The 19,625-nt window shown below is 38.9% G+C and overlaps 1 protein-coding gene across 3 annotated transcripts in view; it reads right to left on the bottom strand.

Moving 5' to 3' along the window:
- Wdr33 (WD repeat domain 33) overlaps positions 1-19,625 on the bottom strand; it is a 125,203-nt gene that overhangs the window by 54,915 nt on the left and 50,663 nt on the right. For 2 of the 3 annotated variants that reach the window (XM_013028843.1, XM_013028844.1), the window contains 6 exons: positions 18,420-18,646; positions 15,826-15,894; positions 15,204-15,308; positions 13,097-13,192; positions 12,765-12,916; positions 11,210-11,307 (listed from right to left, as the gene is read on the bottom strand). In XM_013028843.1, the coding sequence (XP_012884297.1) occupies positions 11,210-11,307; positions 12,765-12,916; positions 13,097-13,192; positions 15,204-15,308; positions 15,826-15,894; positions 18,420-18,623 (724 nt within the window). In that variant the 5' untranslated portion in view covers positions 18,624-18,646. Of the gene's footprint in view, positions 1-11,209; positions 11,308-12,407; positions 12,917-13,096; positions 13,193-15,203; positions 15,309-15,825; positions 15,895-18,419; positions 18,647-19,625 lie in introns of those variants that run through there. The other variant, XM_013028845.1, reaches the window with a different exon arrangement.

Here is a 19,625-nt window from a genome sequence, read left to right as displayed (position 1 = left end):
CTCAAGTGGTAGAATTCTAGCCATAAACAAGCTCAGGGACAGTGTCTGAGACCTGAGTTCAAGCCCCCAGTCCTGGGGTGGGCATGCAATCATACGCACACACCAATCAGCTTTTATAAGGACACACATTCCCAACCCAAGGCATTGGAAGTATATGCCAGCTACCAAAGTTCCTACTGCTTTCATGGCTCTAGAAGATATAAGTTTGGAGCTTGTTGTAAGATCTAATATACTGTCTTCAAAAAAAACATCATTTTGAAAGCAAGTGGACCGTGTAGGGTTTATTTAGCTGTTGACAAATGTCTTCCTCACTACATATTATTGGTATTGGATACAAAGTGTTTCATACTTTCATTACAATCTTTTCTTCTTTTAATCATGAAAATTAGAGACTTATTATACGATTTAAACTCAGCTTCTGGTGTTACTATGCGATTCAAATTACCAACTTCAGTGTATGAGAATAAGTTTTTTGGAGACAAGATCTCCCTAATTAGCAAACTTTTTTTGGGGGGGGGAGGGAGTCTGTTGTGAGGCTTGAATCTGGGCCTGGGCACTGCCCCTCAAGGCAAGCTCTCTACCACCTGAGCCACAGCATCGCTTCTGGCTTTTTCTGTTTATGTGGTGCTAAGGAATCGAACCTAAGGCCTCATGCATGTAAGGCAAGCACTCTACCACTGAGCCACCTTCCCAGACCAGCATCAAACTCTTAATCATCCTGACTCAGCCTGCAAGTGCTAGGATTACAGGTCTGTACCATTCCCAGAGAGAACTTTTTCTCCCACCAGTAACAGAACTTGAATTCAGGGATTCTCACTCTCCTATGGCTTTGCTGCTGCTCACAGCTGGCACTCTACCACTTAAGCCATGTCTCCAGTCTGGCACTTTGTTGGCTAAAGGGAGACTAAGTTTTGCAGGTTTTTCTGCCCGGGATGCTTATGAACTATCAAATACTAATAGGTCTCTTCCTCCTGGGTAGCTAGGATTACAGGAGTGAGCCATCAGCATCCAGCTTAGCAACAGTTTAAAAAAAAAAAAAAAAACTTTTGCCTGGCACAAGTGTCTCATGCCTGTAATACTAAACTACTCAGGGGACCAAGACATGAGAATTGCAGTTCAAAGCCAGTCCAGGCAGAAAAGTCAACAAGACTCCTGTCTCCAATAAACTACTCAGAAAAAGCCAGAAGTGATGCTGTGGCTCAAGCAGTAGAATGCTAGCCTTGGCTCAGGAACAGTGCCCAGGACCTGCAAAACAAAAGCAAAAAACAAACAAACAAAAAAAAAAACCTCTTACCAGATGTTCAAAGAAAAGATTAACCAAGTAATGTCTGGGAAGGAACTTGGCTCTCAACTAAACATAACACACCAAAGACTCTGGAGACACATCACAATACATTCCAGCCAGTCTGTTGTCAATCTGTCACATCAAATAAGGTGGAGCCACATAGCTACCAAGAAGCCTACAAGAATCTTATATCTGCATATTTAAACCTTATCTGCTCTAACTAAAAATACACACAGTACAACTTCTGCAATACTCATAACTTGCAACAGATTACATAAAGAGACATTTTATCAAAGCTACCACTTATTAATTTAACTTTTTTGTTGTTATGAAATGGGCTTAGAAATTCACTCCTGTAACTAAGGCTCATGACTATAATCCTACCTACACAAGAGACTGAGATCTGAGGATCATGGTTCAAAGCCAGCCTAGGCAGGAAAGCCCATGAAACTCTTAGCTCCATTTAATTACCAAAAACAAAAACACCAAAGCCCACCTGTGGCTCAAGTAGTAGAGCACTTGCTTTGATCATAAGCTCAAGGACTATGCCCAGGCCCTAAGTTCAAACTCCAGAACAGGTGTCCCTCCCAAAAACATTAGACCTTAACAACAGTAGCAGATAACTATTGCCTATAATCCTAGGTAGTTAGGAGGTTGAGAATGGGAAGATTATGGTTTGAAATCAGCCCAAACAAGAGTTCACAAAACCCCTCACAGCTGGGTGTGGTGGTGTACAGTTGTCATCCTGGCTATGAGGGAGACTAAGATCACGAGAATCATAGTTCCACACCATCTTCAGACAACCAAGCCCACAAGGTTACCTCAACAGAAGCACGGTGTGCTGGTGCCCACCTGTCATCTCAGCAATTAGGAAACACCTGAAACTGATATTATGGTCTAGGTGCCTGCCTGTGCAGAAAGGAAATCCTATCTTAAAATAACCAGTGCAGAAAAGAGCTAGAGGCATCATACAGTTACAAAGAAACCACCCTACCTAGTCAAGAGTTCCACAATTCAAAACCTAGTACTGCTAAAACAAAACAAAAAACAAAAAGGAATGCTTTTGTGTGAGCTTAAAAGGTGCAATAGTAAATTCTATGTACAAATCTGTAGACATTTTGACACTCAAAATAGAAAATCAGGACAATTTTGTATTTATGGACTATCTATACATAAGAATTGCATTGTACAATAACAATCAGCAACAATTAAGGAAAAATAAAAAAAATGTCAACCATCTGTATCTGTGGGTTTCCAACCTGAGTTTTCAACTTCAGACAAAAAACATTCAGGAAAAATTTGAGTATAAACTAAACACATATGCTTTTTGCTTGATTTTATTCCCTGAGCAATATAACAACTGCAACTAGCTGAGACCTCAGCACCAAAAACAAAAAAATAAGAAACACAAGTAATCTAGAGAGGTTTGTGGAAGAGCAACGCTGGAAGTGAATGATAGAACATGCATATTCAAGGCCCTGAGTTTGATCCCCTTCACCAAAGGGAGTAAAGTAGATATGTATGTAAATACTACACCATTTTGTATAAAGGACATGAGCTTCTACTAAGTTAGTTACCAGCAGGTGAAGGGATGGCTGTATACTTCTGAGATAATCATTTTAGTCCTTAAATAGAAATATGTGAGTATATCACCAGAATTAACTAAATTTTTGTAAGTTAATGAGGCTATTACTAATCACCATTTTATACATAAGGACACAGAGCACTACTCAGCCTGGTGTTCGAAAATATGACTGTCATCCAAGTTCAAGAGTCTGTGATTTATGTAAGGTCTTATCTACGTGGGTGTGATTACAGAAACTAATAAAGTATTCTCTAAATAAAAAAAAAGAATCTGTGATTACAATCATATACAATATTATCTCTTCCTAGACCTTTTCTTTTTTTCGGTGAGGGGGTGGGGAGATGGGAGGGTGAAGTCTTGCTATGTTATCTAGGCTGCCTGCAAAATTCCTACTGCATGAACAAACCTACCATGCCTACTATACTAATTTCCATTGTGATCTTTTTCTAGCAGGAAACTACCAGGTGATGTTAATCAGAAAATAAGACCGTCTTCCAAAAAAAATACAGGCAAATCAAAAAGGGAACGGAAACAATTCTACTCAAAGGAAACTGAGATCATAGAAACCACAAAATCGAACTGTGCACTTTAAGTACATAACTACTATGTAGTATAATTTTAATTAAGATGAGGATTTTGGGGTTGCCTTCACTACTTGAAACAACTGGATGAATATTATCTAATGTCTCAACAAACAGAAGTTGGCACCATTTCCTAAGATTTGTATCTGATCTTACTCCCTCCCAGTGCCAGTTCTGGAGTTTGAACTCAGGGCCTAGGCACTCTCTCTGAGCATTTTTGCTCAGGCTAGCCCTTTACCACATCTCCACTTCCAGCATTTTGATGTTTAATTAGAGATAAAGAGCCTCACAGAATTTTCTGTCCAGGCTGGCTTTCAACTTAGATCCTCAAATCTCAGCCTCATGAGTAGCTAGGAATACAAGCATGCACCATTGATGACAGGCTGACTTCCCTTCTTAATGAATATGTCCACATGCTTAACTTGCAGATTCAACTGTCTCTTAAGGATTTGGATTTGTATTGGGTTAAGTATAGAGTTTGGTAATGAATCTTGATATATAATCAAAGCTGGCCTCAGAGCTCCAGAACCCAAATGATCCCTCCTGCCTCAACCTCTCCTAAGTAGGTAAGACTAACATGTATAACTACTCTGCCTCTTCTCTTTTAACCAGTATGAATAATTACCTTCTCTTTACTGTTCCTCCTGATTTCCAGATTCTTTCTCCATTTTAACCAATTCCTTTCAAAAGTTAAGTTCTATATCCTTTAATATCTCTAAGTTGAGGACAAGCCTCCTTGAGTTCACACCAATCATGTAAAACTCAGGATGGTTTTCACATGATCTCTAACAAATCATTCTAATAAATTTTGGAATTCAGATTAAAAATTCAAATATAAGACATCATATTTCTCTCTTAAATTTCACATTTTTTAATTTCTATCATCATATTATCTACTATAATCCTGAACTGGGAATACAATCATTTCAGTAAGCTCTACAGAGCCACAGTGCTGCGTCTACAACTCGGTCAAGAACAAAAGGCAGATTTTAAGAGTAGAAGGAAAAAATAAGAGAATACTGATTAAAAAATTAAGTTCCATCTCACTTAATATCTGTAAGTTACTATGGGAAAAAATACTAAAAAGCTGTTAACTGACAAATGTTTAATTAAATGTTCACCAATAAATAGTCAGCAAAAAGATGGATTGAAGATATGGCTTAAGTGGTAGAGCAGCAATAGAGAAATGAAAGCCAAGCGAGCACTAGACCTGATTCCTAACCCTCATAGAAAAAAGAAAAGAATTAGGTTGGTAGATAAATGGATAAATTAGTAAGTTTAACCCATGAGTTGAGAGGATAAATTCTGAAGCCAACCAGCCTAGGTTCAAATCCTAGCCTGACCCCTTATGGACTGTATGATCTTTGGCAGGTTTATTAATCTTTTTGGTGCTTTTCTTTACTCTTGTAAAATGGTAAAACTACTTAAACGGTACTTAAAAGATTAACTGAAGAAGTTACAACATTCCTGATAAACTCTTAAAAGAGAAATTTATCAACTATTATTGCTAAAATCAAGAAAGTAAAACAAAGCTGAAGCATACTGAAATTCTGAACTAAATATTTTATTAAGTAAGTATGTCTGTCACTGAAACTTTAATACTCCTAAACTAGGTGTTGGTGGCCTAGCTAATCAGAAGGCTGAGGATCAAGGTTCAAAGGTTTCTGTGCAGACAAATCTGAGTTTCATCTCCAGCAGGCTCATCATGAATGAATTGAAGGTCCAGCTGAAGTGGTAGAATGGAGAGAGAGAGGAGAGAGGACAGAGAGAGAGGAGAGAGAGAGAGAGGAAGGAGAGAGAGAGAGAGAGAGAGAGAGAGAGAGAGAGAGTGTGTGTGTCTTCATGCACCAAGATACTAACATACACTGATACTCACAGATAATCAGTCACTGCGTTTTTGCTCAGGGCTTGCACTCTATCACTTGAGCCATAACTCCAGTCCCACTGCTGGTAAACTGGAGGTTAAGAGCCTCTCAAATTCATATGCCTGGGTGACCGCTTAACCTTGATCCTAGATTTCAGCTTTCTGAGTAGCGAGGATTATAGCTAGGATCCACCAGCCACCTAGCTAAAACCATATTCTGACAGATGTTTCAACCTACAAGGAGGAAGTGATACATTTCCCAATCTGTTTGATAAAAGTGTACTTTTAATGCAACTTTCATATTAAAAGCTTGTGAAAAATACCTTACACACAAAACTTGAAGCATATTGTTATATGAACCTTATTTTTTAAAAACTACATATCCTGCACATTAGATATACTCATTGTTTATTACAAAATACAGATTTTAATGGTGCTACTTCACTTGAAGTCAAATGCATCAACAATTGTAACCAAGAGGGGCATTTTGCTTCATATCCCCTTGGTGCATTATTAAAATGTTATTTTAATCCCAGTCCATAAATTAAGTACTTACTTTATATTAGAGGAAAAGGAAAAAAAACTGTGTATACACACACGCTTTTGTAATATGGTGCTCTCAATCCTGTGCTATATTCTATTTCACAAATGCTACTTTTATCAAGCTATGAATAGCTAACAAATGCTTCTGCATAGCAAAACTTCTAAAAATAGCTTATATGCCCATTTTAAAACCTTAGAAAATATTACCTACTTCTCTTCTTAAGTTCTTCGTAAATTTCTTAAATTACACTAAAAAGCAACTGCAAATGTTATGCTTAAAGTCATAGTATCACTGAACACAGTGATTCATATCTGTAAGCCTAGCTACTTGGAAGGCAGAGATAGAAAGATCACAGTTTGAGCAGGGCGCTGGTGGCTCACGCGTGTAATCCTAGCTACTCAGGAGGCTGAGATCTGAGGATCGCGGTTCAAAGCCAGTCCGGGCAGGAAAGACCATGAGACTCCTATCTCCAATAAACCACCAGAAAACCGGAAGTGGCGCTGTGGCTCAAGTGGCAGAGCGCTCGCCTTGAGCTGAAGAGCTGAGGGACAGTGCCCAAGCCCAGAGTTCAAGCCCCACGACCGACAAAAAAAAAAGAAAGATCACAGTTTGAGGCCAGCCAGAAAAAGCTCAAGACTCCATCTTAATCAATAAAAAGAACGTGGCCTGTTATGGAATAGTGAGAAATGTAAATAGGAAAATCACATTCTAGGCCAGCAGAGAGGGGAGGGGGGAGGAGCAAGACCCCATATAAAAGTAACAAAAACAAAAGGACTAGGAGTGTGGCTCAGGTGGTAGAGTACCTAGCAAGCATGAGGCTCTCATTTAAAGCCCCAATATGGAGTAATAATTTCTGCACCCAATCACTCATTGAACACTTAAAGCTAAAAGACTACTCAGAAAAGATATAACTGACTCATCTGACTACTTAATGAACTGACATGTAGAAGAGATTACAAGTAAGGGGAGAGAGCATAATACAAACAAAGCTGCTGGTGTGAAGTGGTTGGTTTTTGGTTTTGTTTTTTTTTGTTGGTCATAGGGCCTGAACTCTGTGCCTGGGCACTGTCTCAGAGGTCTTCAGCTTAAGGCAAATGCTCTATCACTTGAGCCACAGCGCCACTTCCGGTTTTCTGGTGGTTTATTGGAGATAACTACACTCACAAGCCAGGAGCCAGTGGCTCATGCCTGTAATCTTTTGCTACTTAGGAGGCTAAGATCTGAAGATCACAGTTCAAAGCCAGCCCTGGAAGTAAGTCTGTGAGACTCTACCACTTTGAACCACAGGGCCACTTTCTGGTTTTCTGATGGTAAAGAGTCACAGGAACTTTTCTGTCCAAGGCTGGCTTTGAACAGTGATCCTGAGATCTAAGCCTCTTAAGTAGATAGGATTACAGGTGTTAGCCACCAGCGCCCAGTTGGTGGTTATTTTTTTAATTGTCTACTTTTTGATAGTCCAAAAGGAAAGACAAATTGTGGGGAACCAAATTACTGGTATAAAAGAAAAAACATTCTGAAAATTAGAGCTGTCAAAAAGCCAAAAAGACAACTAATTTTTTATCACTGAAAATCTTTATGAGAAAACTGGTTCTTAGAGAAAGGATACATATGTGATAAAAAAAAAAAAAAAAGATAAGACTATGATCACAAACTCAATGCTTAGCATGTTCTTGGATCTTCTTAACACTTAAAACCCAAAACTAAAGACTTGGTGTACAACACAAACAATGAAAAAGAGTGTATCTGCCTACGGGTACTATAGTCCATGTGGGTAATACACAAGTAATGCCCTAAGTGTAGCTAGAATAAAAGACTTTTTAGAGGTTAGAACATCATTTTCCTGTTTGACTTTGGGACCCAATTTTCTTCCCGAGTATAGAGTCCTTTTTAATTTACCTGACCTATTTCACAGCCCAAGATAACTAGCCTTCTAACTCTCAACCACGACTGTAAGTCAGAAATCATTTAGTTAACTAAATTGAAAAATGAATGAGAAAATCAGTAAGTGGAATCTAACAACATGTATCACATGACACTTGCTCTTAGTCAGACTATTTCTATGGTACAACAGCATTGTTTAATATATTCATCTTTACCCGATATAGTCACTGAAATACTAAAAAAAAAAATTAAAAATAAAGAGCAAGTGGAATAGTTTTTGCAAAGAGGCAAATATAAATAAGCTAGGGCTTGCCGGGTGCTGGTGGCTCACGCCTGTAATCCTAGCTACTCAGGAGGCTGAGATCTGAGGATCGTGGTTCAAAGCCAGCCCGGGCAAGAAAGACCGTGAGACTCCTATCTCCAATAAACCACCAGAAAACTGGAAGTGGCGCTATAGCTCAAGTGGTAGAGTACTCGCCTTGAGCTGAAGAGCTGAGGGACAGCGCCCAGGCCCAGAGTTCAAGCCCCACGACTGACAAAAAAAATAGGGCTGTAGGGGTAACTCAGGAATACAATTCTTGCCTAGCAAACGCAAGGCACTAAGTTCAATCCCCAGTATCACCATGCAAGTAAGTAAAGAATCTGGGCACCAAAGTGGTTCACATCTATAATCCCAACTACCCAGGAGATTGAGATCTTTAGCTCTTTAGATCTCAGACTGGGGAGACAAATCCAAGAGACTTACATCTCCAATAAACTAGCAAAAAGAAGCCAGAAGTAAAGATGTGGCCCAAGTGTTAGAACACCAGCCATGCTCAAAAATAACCACGTAAAAGGGAGAGGCTCTGACTTCAAGTCCTTCCTAGTATGGGCACAAAGATGAACAAAATCATTATATTCTTATGCATAACTGAAAATCTAAAAGAAGAGTTCTCATATACAAATAAAACTCAATACTCAATTAACTAGAAATGATACCAGTTAACTTTCTCGAACCACATTGCCTAGTTTGTAATAGGGAATCTGAAAATACTTAACTGCTAGTTATTATCTCCCATACAGTCTCAACTTCAGGAGTTTTAAAACATTTTCACGCAAGGCACTGATGGCTCACACATGTTATCCTAGCTACACAGGAGGCTGAGATATAAGGATTATGGTTCAAAGCCAGGCCAGACAGAAAGTCTATGAGACTCTCATCTCCAACAAACCACCAGAAATCCAGAAGTGGAGCTATGGCTCAAAGTGGTAGAGTGCTAGCCTTGAGCAAAAGAACTGAGACAGTGACCAGGCCCTGAATTCAAGCCCCACAACTGACCAAAAACAAAAACATTTTCAGCAGGGCACTGAAGGCTTACAGACTCTAATTCTAGCTACTCAGAAGGCTAGCTACTAAGGATTGTAATTCAAAGCCAGTCCAAACAGGGAAGTCTTGAAACCATCAAAAAAACAAAAGTGGAGCTGTGGGTCAAAAGGCACTAGCCTTGCACTCAGGGACAGCACTCTGACCCTAAATTCCATCCCCAGAACCAGCAGAAATTAAATAAATAAATAAAAACATTTTCATTACCAAAACTGAATACCTAAAAATGGAATTCATTCACTGGAAAAAATGACTGAGAAAAGTTATAACAAATTTTCTATTAATTCAAACTTGAGAGGTTTTATATCACATTTCAGTCCACTGTGAAATTAGTCATCTTGATACCTTAGAATTTAAATGTACATTCCTCTCCTCTCAATTTCTAAGCATTTTCAAAGCCTACAAACTGTTGTCTATGCTACTCCTATTTAACAACTAAGATTTCTACTACTAGTGAGCAAAGAAAATATGAATGTGGCATTAGGCTAGGAATCAAGGGATAAGAATCAATTCTATTTTGAATGTTATCACATAAAATTTTCTGGTCCAGGTCATCCCTCCATCTGCTCTGAAGCTACACAATATTAGGATGACAAGAACTATCTCCTGTTGCTAACCACAGTGTTGGAAGAATGCAGAAGAACCCAAACAAGATGTGCAAAAAGAATGCTCAGGCAAATATGATCAAAGATACTGAGTTGAAATATGAATTATAATATGTGAAAAGTTGTAACAAACTTTATTTCTCTCACTTTTTCTTTTTCTCAGTACTAGGGTTTGAACTCAGGGCATCTCACATGTTACACAGGTTTTCTACCACTGAGTCATGTCCCTAGCCACTTGACTGGTAATTTCTTCATATATGGAATCTGTGTGCCCATTCTCCCTCCCACCCTGAATTTATGTTGTCAGAGGAATGTATGTTATTTCTGTGGTGTACTGGAATCAAGGGTATGTCACATCTGTGTTATACTGGAATCAAGGGTATCAAAGTACTATTCTGTTTATTAAACCAGTATAGTCCAAGTTAAATCATTAGGAATACTATATTCCTAACGTATACTATATTAATGTATATAGTATATATACACTATAAATATACTATATTCCTAATGTATTTTTAAAAGCAGCATGGAAATGTTTTTGTTGTGATGCTTGCATTTGCATATATACAACACATAGCTAACTCCCAAATTGCTAACTACTATTCACACAAATAGTATGCTGTAAATATTTTAATAGCCTTATTTTTAAATTCTAATTACTCAAATAACCTAAAATACTGCAAGAGTTTCTTTTGTAGGGTAGGAATAATTAATAATTCATAGGTTTATTTATAATTATGAAATCAATAAAACAAGTAATCATCCTCAAACTCCGTATGAACCACATAGTAAAAGTGTGGTACAATGAAAATCAAATTGCTTTTAGAAATATAACACTGAGGAAGTATAGCTATTATTACCTTATTTTTTTGTCAGTTAATGTATTGTATATAAAAGGAATGCCAAAAGAATGTAAACTAGCTAAATGAAATTATGAAGTGCAAATTTATTGGCAATGGTTGTTATTCCCCCGTCCCCTGCTTTTTTTTTTTTTTTTTTTTTTGGTAGGTTATAGGGCTTGAACTCAGGGCCAGGGCACTGTCCCTGAGCTCTTTTGCTCAAGGCAAGCACTCTACCATTTTGAGCCATAGCTCCACTTCTGGTGGTTTATTGGAGATCAGTCTCATCGACTTTTCCTGCCCAGGCTGGATCCTGAGTAGCTAGGATTACAGGCGTGAGCCACCAGTTCCTGGCAGGAAAAGTATCTTGAGATTAAGACAGGAGAAGGAATTCAGCCCTAAGAGATTCATACAACAAGCAAATAATGGGAAAGGAGCTGTTATATTTAACTTATAGCTAAGAACTGAAAGATAATATTAGTAGTAAATTCTACAAAATGACTGTGAACTACAGAGTCTGTTCCTCTAAAGAGTCTCCTTGAAATGGTGTGTAGGTAAAAAACTTGAATGAAGATGTAAGCAGGTATTGTGGTATCTTGATGATTTAACCACAAATGCCTTTCCTATTTAAATATTCCAATCAGTACTGTTAGTACACATACCTCGGAGAATTCTTTCCTCATGGCAACGAAGAAAGTCCCAGATTCTAACAGTGCCGTCATCAGAGCATGTAGCAAATTTATTATCCGTGGGTGAGAAACTGTTACATGAAGACACACAGCAGGGGAAAGAAGTCAGCATTTAACAGATTATCTGTTCTTCTCAGACAGGGAAAAATAAAAACACTGTGCTGCATTATAAACAGGAGAGGGAAGTATCCAGTTGAAGAAGCCCTTAAAAAGAATGTTTGTTGTCAGCTAAAATAAGCATCTCATCAAAAGAAGACTTCCACAGAGTAGTTGTTTCAGTTTTCAACCATTAAGTATTCAGTACTGGTGTATTACTAATCCTAATACTACCTATGCTCCTTTCAGTATTTTTCTAATCAAACTAGTAAAACAATGAGAGCTGTTGGTATTGTTGAAACATCTTCTCCCTGCTATGAAGCTATCCCATGAATGTACCTTTGGAGGAAAACTAAACCATGGATGTTCTGAATTATGTTCAAAGACAAAAGTGAGAGCCATTTTTTTTTCTTCCCAACAGTGAAAGAATATCAAGTTTCTCAAGTAACTGTAAAAAGTCCCTTGAACTTTTGAATCTATGACTAAGTTAGACCAACTGTGAAAAAAAAAAAAAAAAAGGTAGAGCAGGACAATATGGCCAAGTCCATAAAACCGGAGCACATATATCCAACCATTTCTGTTGATTTTGAAAGAAGAAACAAGTGACTGCAGTGGACCGTATTTCTAGAGACAACCTCCCACACACAGGTGGCACAACCTTAAAGAATGCTGCTTAGCTTTATTCTGAGGCTGTAGCAATTCTTCAGGATTGTTCTTGCAGTTTACTATACGTATCTCATTGATATGTAAAAACATACAACTCACTGAAAATATTTTCAACTCCACTTATTATACATGTGTATATCTGATGTTATCAACCGTGAATCAGAAGTCCTACGTCTTCTTGACAAATGTCTGCTTACAGCTGGAAAGCATGTAGAACCCATTCAATCATTCAATAATCCGTTAATGTTTGCCACATCCAGGGAGTTATCTGTGAGGGTTTTGGGTCCTATACTTTCTTTTTGAAGTCGTGGCATAACCAAGCCAACCAGGTCTTCACTTAAGCCTTTTTTCCTTGTATTTTGTGTGAATCCTGAAGCGTTTTCTGTAGGCTTTAGATTTTATTCAGTTGTATAATTAAAGACTGAATGCTTTATTTGGAATAAAATATTCTTGTCTTACACAGTAGATAAAAAGGAGTAACGTATATACATTATTAACCATAAATATAAAGAGAAAACCAGTGCAAAATGTGGCAGACAATACATCTCTAACACATTGCAAAGGCTGATACCCGGAACACACTACTTCAGAAAGGTGCCAGCAAAATGGTGAATGTGTGCAAACAAAGAAAAATACCGTGTTTATAGGGTGCAGAAAGCTTCCCAGAACCTGACAGAGCCCATGCATCTCTGCACCCAGAATACACTTAGAGAATAATTTAACCATGACAATAGGGACTACAGAAAATGGTATATTGTGTATAAACCTGGCCTCTCTAATCGCCTCCTTATGTGCCTGGAACATCTTGACGTTGTTCATATTCGACTGCCAGTATTTCACATATCCTCCATGGTCGGCTGTCAACATCCACATGTCATTATGTGACCAAGTCATGGCCCTCACTGGGCTATCATGAGCCTATGAAAACAGAAAACTTTTATAAGTTTTAACTGACTAAAGACCATTGAAAGCTTACAGGAGCCTATACAAACTCAACATCAATGAGCCCTCCAGTTAAGTTTTACAACATCTGTAAATCTGATTATTTCTCAGGTTCTATAAATAAATAACATAGGATGAACTTGTGATTACAGTTACCTGCAATATTGTTTCAAAATTGAAAGTGAGTCCATTCCACAAGGTGAACTCTCCACTAGAAGCTCCAGTGACCAACCGTCTTCCTTCTGGAGTCCACTGAGTAAGGAAAAGGACAGGTTACATAAGGGCCCAAGTCTTCCAATTTCACCAATTTTGAAAACATTTACCAAGTTTCTACTTATAAAATATCCAAGAGTCAACATTAAGAAGACAATATTGGGGCTGGGAATGTGGCTCAGTGGTACAGTGTTTGCCTACATATGCGTGAAAGCCCTGGGTCTGTAAGCAGAAAAAGCCCTAAGTGGCTCAACTGGGAGAATACTATTAGCCCTGAACAAGAAAAGCTGCTCAAGGACAGTGCCCAGGCCATCAGTGCAAGCCCAGGGACTGCCAAAGAAGAAGAAAAGAAGAGGAAGAGGAAAAGGAAGGAGGAAAGAGTGGAAAGAGGAAGAGGAGAAAGAGGAGCAGGAGAAAAAGGAGGAGGAGGAGCAGGAGGAGGAGGGAGGGAAGGAGGAGGAGAAGGAAGAAGAAGAAGAGGAAAAGGAAGAGGAGGGGGGAGGGGGAGAAGGAAGAAGAAAGCCAGACGCCAGTGGCTCACGCCTGTAATCCTAGCTACTCAGGAGGCTGAGATCTGAGGATCACGGTTCAAAGCCAGCCCAGGCAGGAAAGTCCGTGAGACTCTTATCTCCAATAAACACCAGAAAACAAGAAGTGGTGCTGTGGCTCACGTGGTAGATCTCTCGCCTTGAGCTAAAGAGCGCGGGGATAGTGCCCAGGCCCAGAGTTCAAGCCCCATGACCAAACAAACAAACAAAACAAAACAAACAAACCAACAAAAAAAGCAGCAGCAGCAGCAACTTTCACTTAATAAGTTTCACTTAAAAAGTGTAGCTCAGCTTTTTTATTTTTATTTTTATTTTTTTTTGGTCGGTTGTGGGCTTGAACTCTGAGCCTGGGCGCTGGCCCTCAGCTCTTTAACTCAAGGGTAGAGCTCTACCACTTGAGCCAGAGTCACTTCTGGTCTTCGGGTGGTTTATTGGAGATAAGAGTCTCACCAACTTTTCCTGCCGTGGCTAGCATTGAACCGCGATCCTCAGATCTCAGCCTCCTGAATAGCTAGGATTACAGGCATGAGCCACCCGTGCCCAGCTAGCTCAGCTTTATAATCAAATCTTTTCTCTGAAAAGAAACATTAACACAATAGACAGAAAGCACTAGCACTCTAGTTCATTAACTTTCTGTTAAAAGTACATGAAAGAGGGCTGGAAGGTGGCTCAGTGGTAGAGCGCTTGCCTTGCATGCCTGAGGCCCTGGGTTCGATTCCTCAGCACCACATAAGCAAAAAGAAAAAAAGCCGGAAGTGGTGTTGTGGCTCAAGTGGTGGAGCGCTAGCCTTGAGCTGAAGAGCTGAGGGACAGCGCCCAGGCCCAGAGTTCAGGCCCCACGACCAGACCAAAAAAAAAAAGAAAGAAAAAGAAAAAAGTACATGAAAGTACACACACTCAATAATTATTTCAAACGAAATATTCAAAGATCTTTCTCCCCCCCGCCTCCCCCCAATCCTGGGGCTTAAACTGAGGGCTTAGGCACTGTCCCTGAGCTTCTTTTGCTACTCAGGAGGCTGAGAGCTGAAAATTAAGTTTCAAACAAACTGGACAGGAAAATCCCTAAGAATTTTATCTCCAATTAACCACTCAAAAGCCAAAGTGGAGCTGTGACAAAGTGATAGAGCACCAGACTTGAGTGAAAAGCTCAAGGTTAGTACCCAGGCTATGAATTCAAGCCCCATAACCCACACAAAAGAAATAAATTTTTAAAAAAAAGAGAATTTATGCCAGGTGCCAGTGGCTCGTGCCTATAATCCTACTCAGGAGGCCAGCCCTGGCAGGAAAGTCCCCCTTAGATTCTTATCTCCTATTAATCACTCAAAAGTTGGAAGTGGAGTTGTGGCTCAAAGTGGTATAGCGCTAGCTTTAAGCAAAAGAGCTCAGGGCCAGCACCCAGACTCTGAGTTCAAGCCCCACCACTGACAAAAAAAAAACAAATTTACATTTACAGACAAATTCAGGATACATTTTCTTCACAAAAATACCCAACAGATACTTACTCTTACAACAAATACTGGACACTTTACTTTATTTGTTGATGTCCGAACAAATTTTGTTGTTACTGCATTCATAGGGTTACTCAACATTCCTATAGGTGGGACTAGCTACAATAAAATAAAAATTTAATTGTTAGAGATCTTGACAACATAAGAGAGAAGAAGCCAGCTACAGGTCAAGATAATTATTTCAACCTCTAAAGACAAATTTAGGACTATATGTCTTTCTTTAAAAATTATTATAAGATTAAGAAAACATAATGTACAAAAAATGTATTATGTAAGAAAAATCAAGTACTAGACTTTATCAGACTTCATTAATTAGTTCTAAAGTCAATACAATGAAAAATATTCACAATAAGCCATGTTTAAAGTTAACTTTCCTATTAAAAGTCTTACATAGTTCCATCTATTTCTGGACAAAAGTTCAATCCAAAAGTTTAACTAGCATTGGATCAAAAGGAATGTCTAAGACAAAATTAATGCACAGTTCAGAGTTGTATTACAGTATCCTTTTGGAAATAGTTATTAAAATGCAAATAGAAAAGACCATTTTGAACTTGCATTCACATATTTCTAGGATTGTCAAACCAACAGGCATTAAACTAGTATAACTTGTACTTACATCATTGTAATAACCTGCATCAGGCTGAATAGCCCGCATATCTCTCTGGTCTCTTTGCCATATTCTGTTCTGTTAAAAATAAATCAATTAATTAATGAGTGTACAATCTATTATACTCAATGTGAAATTAAATTATTAATGAAATGTAAAGTATATCAAAGGAGAAAAATGAAATTCAAAACCCTGTTTTCTAAAACTACTAATTCCAGTTCTTAAAAACAACTTCTATTTTTCTTACTAACATTGCTTACAATTTCCTTCTTCATTTTTAGCCTCTACTCTACTCATACAAAAAACTCACCAACCATACCTTAATAACAAGGCAGAGGGTACACGGGCATCCTGAATTCCTTCAAAACCTTTTGTACAAAACATTTCTTCTTTGGGGGTGGCAATGTCAATCATGGGCTTGAACTCAGAGCTTGGGTGCTGCCTTTGAGCTCTTTTGCCACTCTGAGCCACAATGCCACTTCTGCTTTTCTGGTTAATTGGAATAAGGGTCTCAGGGACTTTCCTGCCCAAGCTGGCTTTGAACCGTGATCCTCAGATATCAGCCTCAAGAGTAGCTAGGATTACAGGCCTGAGTCATCAGTATCCTGCTTATTTGGTTGCTTTTTTTTTCTTGAATTCAGGGCCTGGGCACTGTCCCTGAGATTATTTTGCACAAGGCTAGCACTCTACTACTTGAGCCACAGCACCACTTCTGGCTTTTTCTATTTATGTAGTAATGAAGAATCAAACCCAGGGCTTTGTGAATGCTAGGCAAACACTCTACCACTAAGCCATATTCCCAGCCTTGTTTGGCTTTCTTGATTCCTCTCATATCCTAGCTTTTTATTCTAGTTTTACAACTAAAATTTCTAGGAAAGTCTCATTTGTTCTTACTTCTGACTGCCATGTGTAACAAGACTCTAATCAGGCCTATGTGCAAATAGGTCCTGAACTAAAGTGGATCTAGGGTAATAAAAACAGACAAATCCAATGGTTGTTAACAGTAACCTTAGTGAAGCACTCACAAGGGGAGAAACAGCACTGAGGATATCTGAGGCAGAGCCCTGTACCTTATCATTACTTACCATCTTGAGCTGCTTCCATCCTATAGGACTGTAGGAGTTGTTCAGTCCTCAAGTAAACAGAATTTTTCCTACTACTAGGAGTTTGGAAATGGGAGAATCAATGTTCCCAGCACCACTATCTCACAGAAATATTGCTATGTTGGTAGTCTTTTATGACTTCTTATACACTGTGAGCTTAAAAAGACCTTTACACTTGGACTAGGGATTAAAATACCCTCTCTGATTTACTGTGAACCTTTACAACCAATTTTTCTAAACTGGAGTCTGATTTTCATCGTTTTTCACACAGGCCAAATAAGAGCTGCCTCCATTAACAGCTACTCAGGAAGGTGAGGTAAAAGTAAGTTCATGAGTTAAGCACAGACTGAGCAACACAACAAGACTTTAATCTCAAAAACAGTAAGTCTCAGCTGTGCTCACTGGCTCCTAGATGAGACTGAGAATGGGAGGAACATGGCTCAAGGCCAATCCAGATAGAAAGTGCATGATAACCCCTTTTCAATTCATAGCTGGATGCAGTATGCATGTCATCTTGGGAGGATCATGGCTCTACTCTAGCCCAAGCAGAAAAGTCCGTAAGACTCCATCTCAATGGAGGAAAGCTAGACACATGACTGTGGCACGTCTGTCTAGAAAATAATACCAAATTGGGAGGCTGCAAACCATGCATCCCAGAGAAAGTGAGACTTCGGGTTTTCTAGTGGTTTATTAGAGATAAGAGTCTCACAGACTTTCCTGCCTGGACTGGCTTTGAACTGTTATCCTCAGATCTCAGCCTCCTGAGTAGCTAGGATTGCAGGCATGAGCCACCAGCACTCAGCTACTTCTATCTTTAAAATAATCAGCAATGGATTGGAGGTGTAGCTCAAGTGACAGAGTTATCTGCAATACCAATTTTTCAGAAAATTACATATGCAGAGTAAAAATAAAAAGTACACTTCCTTAAATAGCCTCATCTGAAATTCACTTAATTCCACTAATTCAAGCAACATATATACTTAATACCCCTTCAGTTAGGAAACTATCAAACCTGATATAAAGGCAGACACCTATACTCAGAAGGCAGTATAAGAGACCTCAAATTCCAAGACCAGTCAGGACAAAGTTGGTGAGATCCTACCTCAAAAACAAAATACAAAGCCAGGTACAGGGGGCTCACACCTGTAATCCTAGCTACTGAGAAGGCTGAGATCTGAGGATAGCAGTTCAAAACCTGCCCAGGCAGGAAAGTTGGTGAGACTCTTATCTCCAGTAAACTACTCAAAAAAGCCAGAAGTGGAACTGTGGCTCAAGCAGTGGAGTGTTCATCTTGAGCAAAAGAAGCTCAAGGACAGTGCCAAAATCCATAGTTCAAGCCCCAAGACTAGGGGTCCAAGGGGAGGCAGGTATAGCTCAAGCAGTGGCACAAGTACAATACTTTCTTATTACCATGTGTAAGGTTCTGAGTTATTCTCCAGCATAGTTAAGAGAAAAAAGAAAACAACCTTTGATCATCTGAAATACGTTAATTAAACTTACCTCCAGATACTTAATTACAGACGGATTATAGTCTATAGTTTTTCTGTTTACAGCTTTTCTCATTCGTTTCCCATCGAAGGTAAGCTGCTGCATTGCTTGCTGCTGTGCAAAATCAGGTCGCTTATAAAACAGTTGTCGAGGTGCTTGATGCTGGAACCTTGGCATATGGAAAAAACGTGGAGGAGAGCCAATTTCTGTAGCCATCGTGATGTCTTCCTTCTAGAGCACTAGGGAGGAAAAAAGTATTTTCATCATAAATCTCAGCACTACAAAATTTTCAATGATTTTTTAAATGCATATGCAGTGTTTATATCTTTCGGTCATGACACAAAATCAACTACAAAGGCTGGGGTTGTAGAATCAGTGTTACAGAGCTTGCCTAGGATACATGAGGCACCAGATCCGATCCCCAGCACCAAAACAAGAAAAAAAAATTGAAAAAATGCTAATTCAGAGCCTAAGTATTATTAGAAGGCATTTCTTATAAAACAGCATGATTCTACAACAGTTTGAGATGGAGAGAGTGTGTAATAAGCAAATATAAACTATTATTAACATTTTTAATGAAACTTTCTTTTAAATGCATGCTATTTAAACTATTTTCTGGCAGTATTGGATTGTGAACTCAAGGGCTCATGCTTCCTAAGCAGATGCTCTACCACTTGAGCCTACTGATGGTTTTATTTGTAGTAGTTGTTTTGTCAGTCGTGGTCTTGAACTCTGGGCCTGGGCGCTGTCCCTCAGGTCTTCAGCTCAAGGCTAGCACTCTACCACTTGATCCACATCACCACTTCCAGTTTTCTGGTGGTTAATTCTAGGTAAGAAGTCTCTTGGACTTTCCTGCCTGGTCTGGCTTTGAACCACGATCCTAAGATCTCAACCTCCTGAATAGCTAGGATTTCAGGCATGAGCCACCAACACCTAACCACTGGTTATTTTTAAGTTAAGGTTTTGCTTTTTGTCTGTCAATTCACCTATTTTAGGCACTCTACCATTTGAGTCATGCCTTCAGCCATCAAATTAAGGAATGAATTTTATATAAAATTGATGAACTTTATACAAAATTTTAAAATCTGATTTTATGCTTTCAATTTTCCTGGTAGGCCAGAAATGGTACCAAACATCTAATTCCAGCACCTAGGAGGTAAAGAAAGGAAGATCACAAATTCAAGACCAATCTGAGCTAAGTACCAAAACAAATTTCCT

Source organism: Dipodomys ordii, unplaced genomic scaffold (genome assembly GCF_000151885.1).
Source record: "Dipodomys ordii isolate 6190 unplaced genomic scaffold, Dord_2.0 Scaffold114, whole genome shotgun sequence".
Lineage (NCBI taxonomy): Eukaryota > Metazoa > Chordata > Mammalia > Rodentia > Heteromyidae > Dipodomys > Dipodomys ordii.
Note: the sequence above shows the minus strand (reverse complement) of the source record. Positions and strands in the feature narration are given on the sequence as shown.